The sequence below is a fragment of the Rosa rugosa genome, chromosome 3, assembly GCF_958449725.1.
Source record: "Rosa rugosa chromosome 3, drRosRugo1.1, whole genome shotgun sequence".
NCBI lineage: Eukaryota > Viridiplantae > Streptophyta > Magnoliopsida > Rosales > Rosaceae > Rosa > Rosa rugosa.
The window spans coordinates 34,539,475-34,544,347 of record NC_084822.1 but is presented as its reverse complement, the minus strand read 5'-3'; the positions used below and the strand labels follow the sequence as shown (position 1 = coordinate 34,544,347).

Below are 4,873 nucleotides of genomic sequence, written 5' to 3'. Positions count from 1 at the left end.
AAGATGGAATATAGACAAAGGGCGCTAACATTGGAACAGAAAGAAGAGGAACAAGCCAAGGTGGAAGTGTGGAAATATGTGTTAGGGTTTTCAAAAATCGCAGTGGTGAAGTGTGCCATTGAGCTTGGAATAGCTGATGCTATTGAAAGCCATGGAAGCCCCATGACACTCTTAGAGCTATCCACAACTCTTAAGTGTGATCCTTCTTCCCTTTACCGCATCATGAGGTTCCTAGTTCACAACCAGATATTCAAAGAAGTCCAACCCAAAATCCCATTAGGCCCCAAAAGTTATGCACAAACACCTTTGTCCCGCTGCCTACTAAAATCCAGTCAAAATAGCATGGCTGCATTTATTTTGCTGGAGAGTAGTCCCGTAATGCTAGCACCATGGCATGGCCTTAGTGCCCGTATTCTAGGAAATGGCACCAGTACACCCGCATTTGAGGCAGTACATGGTGAGGATGTATGGAGCTTTGCAGCGGCTAATCCCGGTCACAGCGAGCTTATCAATGAAGCAATGGCTTGTGATGCAAGCTTGGCACTGCCTGCACTGTTTGAGAGTTGTTTAGAGGTTTTCAATGGGATTGAGACCATAGTAGATGTGGGTGGTGGTAATGGAACTACTTTAGGCTTGTTGGTTAAGGCCTGTCCTTGGATTGTTCGAGGGATCAATTTTGATCTTCCTCATGTTGTATCTGTTGCTGAGGAGAATGATCGAGTGGAGAATGTTGGAGGTGACATGTTTGATTGTATTCCAAAGGCCGATGCTGCAATTATCAAGGTTAGTATATAACTATATATACTGTCCTCGATCTTGCTTAGTAATCAAGCTACCTTCTCTTATATATGTTTGTAACTTCTTTTTTCATCCATCATTAACTTACCCCTTGTGTGATTCCTTAAATTAAAGATACTTACGCTGCTAATAACATAAATGCCTAAGCTAGCTACATCATCTGTATGATATGCTAATGCGGTTTAGAAAATATCGTTCCTCTAGGCACTAGCATTATTTGTGTAAGTTTTGATTTTTCTCATGTGTATTTAGTGGGTTCTTCATGATTGGGGAGATGAGGAGTGCATCCGTATACTGAAGAAATGTAAGGAAGCAATTCCTGAGGACAAAGGGAAGGTGATAATTCTGGAAGCTGTTATTGAAGAAGATGAGATCAAAGACGAGCTAACCGATGTGAGATTGATGCTAGACATGGTGATGATGGCCCATACTAGCACTGGCAAAGAGAGGACCTTGAAGGAATGGGGATATGTTCTTGGGGAAGCTGGCTTTAGCCGACACACGGTCACACCTATTAATGCTGTCCAATCTGTTATCCAGGCTTTTCCATAATGTTTGAAAACTTGTGGGGTTTGAAGTCCTGAATTTCATGTATTGTATTGTTCAAGTTGTACTTGCTGGTTTCTCTTTGTAGTTTTTGTGTGGACAATAATACAATTTGTGCTGATCCTCTTTCAATCCTAATTCTGATGGGAAGTGAATTGTTAAGTGAGGGATGTATATACTGTGAGATTAGTTTGAGCCTTCAACTAAAACTATGAGTCCAACATATCTTGGATTGAAAAAATAGCTAGCTAGTCGGTTAATCTTGCAGTTACAATATGAAGCAGGCAGGAGAGTGTACGGCCCTGATTAAACATGCCCTATTTTTCTGGTAGTGTGCTTCGTTGTCAAAGATGCTAAACTTAGACCTCGATTGAGCCTCAGACCAAAAGAAAAAAGGCCTTGATTGAGTCATGGCCACCACTCCCTAAAGCCCTCGAGAATTTCTGGAAGGGCTCCCTACGGAGTAAAGCCCTACAATTCTTTGTCTAAACTTTTTTAGTTCAAAACCGTAATTATATTTGTTTCTCGTACAATATTAACAGTAAATCCATATTTTTTCTGCTATTTTGAATTGTGAAATTTACTCTTTAATTGACAATTCTCAATCCACAATCTATATGTTGACAAAAAAAAAAAAAATTCCACAATCTATAGTTTTCTTTAGTATTTATACTTTATTTTTTTTAAGATATCAAAAAAATGAAATATAGTTGTAAAATGATGTTAAGAAGGATTGTAAAATGATGTTAAGATATTAAAAAAAGAAACAATAGAGTGTGAATATTATTCCCCTAACTTTTAACACTTGAACAAAAAAATAATTCTCAATTCCACATTTCTTACATCATTAGTCAAAACTCAAAAGATTATTCTTAACAAAATGAATCATGTCACTTAACAATGAAAATTGACGATTTGAATTACATTGATTAAATTGAAGAGTATAAAGGTGTCTTTGGTGAATTTAAAAAATGATTTTCGTTCTACATAGTAAATTGAATTTAGCTAAAGATAATATTTGTATATGGCATATATGGGTTTCTGCCATACGATTATTGAAGTGTGACTATTGATTACAAACTCATTATTATAGAAGATTATCCTTAGTGTTGAAAAGAGTGATTTCTTCTTTAATAAATGAATTATTCATCGGTAGTATCATTTGGTCTAAGTGTTATTAGTGCTTACTTTATAATTGACTCATAAAATACCTATATATTTTACATTTTTAGTTGTAATATTATTAGTTTATTGACGTTTCTACAAAAAAAATATATATATGCAATATATTTGAACGAGTTTTTTGGATGTGAACAAAGCATTAGTCATATTAGTTGTGAAATAAAGTTCAAATCTTTTGTCCTAATTGAGTTGTAATCTCTTCAATATCATTCAAAAAAAAGTTATCATTGAATTTTATCATCAATTTATGTTGTTCATAATTTTATATAGTTTGAAATGATGTCATGTGTATGGCTTTTAGTTTGTCAATAATACAAATACTTAGTATGTAAAATATTTTACTAAATAATTCAAAAAAAAAAAAATATTTTACTAAAATGATTACCGCATCAGAAAATTATAAAAAATAAACAGGAATGGATGGTTGGATAACATCAAGTGTATTTTCTAGTTATTAAAAAAAGTTGACTACAAATATAAAGGGTTGAGATCATCTAATAGGTGTTGGATCACTTGCAGTGCCGGTGCATAAAAAAAATTTCGATTATGAATGTGAGTAGAAGTGTATGTTTTTGTTTTTGAAAGGGGGCTGGTGTGTGTAGAAGTGTATGTAGGTAAAGATGGTGAAGTCATTGAACAAACTTATCTGGACGAATTCCAATGGGTGATCAAGAATGCTTATGGCTTAGGTTTTTTTGATAAGAAGAGAAGAAAAGAGATAAGATGCTTATGGAGTAGGTTGGTGGCCTGACCTCCATTGCACGAGAGGGTATTTGTTTTTTTTTTTTTTGGGGGGGGGGGGGGGGGGATGCCTTCCTATCATCAAGAATGCTTATGGCCCTCATCAATTACATCTCTAAAAGTTACTTGATAGATTTCTTCTCTTATACATTTTCCAATGCTATTTTCACAGCTGCTAGGATAACTTGAAAATTAAGTACGTACATGTACAGTACTATAGTTGCAGAAGTTGAACTAACAACACCAATTTTCGTATTGGCTGACCCAACTTTTTTTTTGAAAAGATTGGTTGACCCAACTTTAAGACCTCAAAAGTTTTTCACGTACCGTAATTCCTCCATCTATATATACTTGGTTTTGATTCCCAAGCAAAATCAACTTTCATTCATCCTTCATTTATCCTTTACTCACCTTTAGCTCCGAACATGGCCTCTCATCGCTTCCCAGCCTGTGTCTTCTCACTCTTGCTTTTCACCTTCTCGCTTATGAGCTCCAAAACACTGGTCCAAGGAGCTCGCTGTCTTCTCGAGACTCACTTGCCTGAGGTGCCTGAGCTTCCAAAGCCTGAATTGCCCCATCTTCCTAGTCTTCCAACCTTGCCAAAGCCTGAACTGCCACAGCTGCCGAAGCCCGAGCTGCCACCATTGCCAAAGCCGGAGCTTCCACAACTGCCAAAGCCAGAGCTGCCATCATTGCCTAAGCCCGAGTTGCCACCATTGCCCCATGTACCAACTTTGCCAAAGCCTGAAGGCCTCAAGTTGGCTGAACAACCCCATCTCCCAACATTGCCTGAGCTTCCACCATTGCCAAAGCAGGAGGAGCTGCCATCATTGCCGAAGCCCGAACTCCCATCACTTCCGAATTTCCCAAGTTTGCCAAAGCCTGAGTTACCAACACTACCTAAGCCTGAATTGCCAACTTTACCACCACTGCCTCATCTCCCCGAGCTCCCTAAGACCGGATTGCCCACCATCCCCACCCTCCCGAAAGACAAAACCGTCCTTCCTTGATGTGCATGCACAGTTCCTCATGATGTCTCGGCAGTCGGCAGAACCTATACTATTGGCATATATATGTTTAATCATGTACCTAGCTACCAGTATTACATCAGTGCTTGTTACTATATATACCTAGCCTGTTGGCCGGATTGTTATTCTTCATTTAGTCATATTTTCAATCTATGGTTGTATACTTGTATTCTGTTCTGCCCCGAGGATTATTAATAGTCATCTCTGATTTACCAGCTTCTAATTTCTATACATTATTTTCTTTTTCATGTATATGGAAACTTCCACATTCTTTAGTATCTAAAAACTGACTAATCCAAGATAGAGTATTTTTTTTTTTCCGAAAGAGAAGCAGACTTTATTAACTAGATACGATAACAATCGTACATGAGGGCATCTAGTATAATCTTTGGAGCATTAGTAAACCATTCAAGATGAACATTTAAAATTTGAATCAAAACTATGACTAGCTAGGCGATGAGCAACCATGTTTGCTTGTCGAGGAGCGAAACAGACTATAACCTCCCCTAAAGCATTCACTAGGCCTTTGATTTCTGAAATCAAAGCTACTAATTCAGACAGATCCCCAGCCAAAGAGT

At 37.4% G+C, this 4,873-nt stretch overlaps 2 protein-coding genes across 2 annotated transcripts; both read left to right on the top strand.

Moving 5' to 3' along the window:
- LOC133735512 (acetylserotonin O-methyltransferase-like) lies at nt 1–1,499 on the top strand. The gene is made up of 2 exons (XM_062162918.1): nt 1–783; nt 1,051–1,499. The coding sequence occupies exons 1-2, from the start codon at nt 4–6 to the stop codon at nt 1,348–1,350; spliced, it is 1,080 nt and encodes a 359-aa protein (XP_062018902.1). The 5' UTR covers nt 1–3; the 3' UTR covers nt 1,351–1,499.
- Nucleotides 1,500–3,649: 2,150 nt separating this feature from the next.
- LOC133738143 (protein PELPK1-like) lies at nt 3,650–4,518 on the top strand. The gene has a single exon (XM_062165595.1). The coding sequence runs from the start codon at nt 3,693–3,695 to the stop codon at nt 4,275–4,277; it is 585 nt and encodes a 194-aa protein (XP_062021579.1). The 5' UTR covers nt 3,650–3,692; the 3' UTR covers nt 4,278–4,518.
- Nucleotides 4,519–4,873: the final 355 nt, after the last annotated feature.

Coding starts and splice junctions, on each gene's coding strand:
- LOC133735512 (XM_062162918.1), top strand. CDS start 4: ATGGAATATAGACAAAGGGCGCTAACATTGGAACAGAAAGAAGAGGAA. Junction 784..1,050: donor CCGATGCTGCAATTATCAAG/GTTAGTATATAA, acceptor ATGTGTATTTAG/TGGGTTCTTCATGATTGGGG.
- LOC133738143 (XM_062165595.1), top strand. CDS start 3,693: ATGGCCTCTCATCGCTTCCCAGCCTGTGTCTTCTCACTCTTGCTTTTC.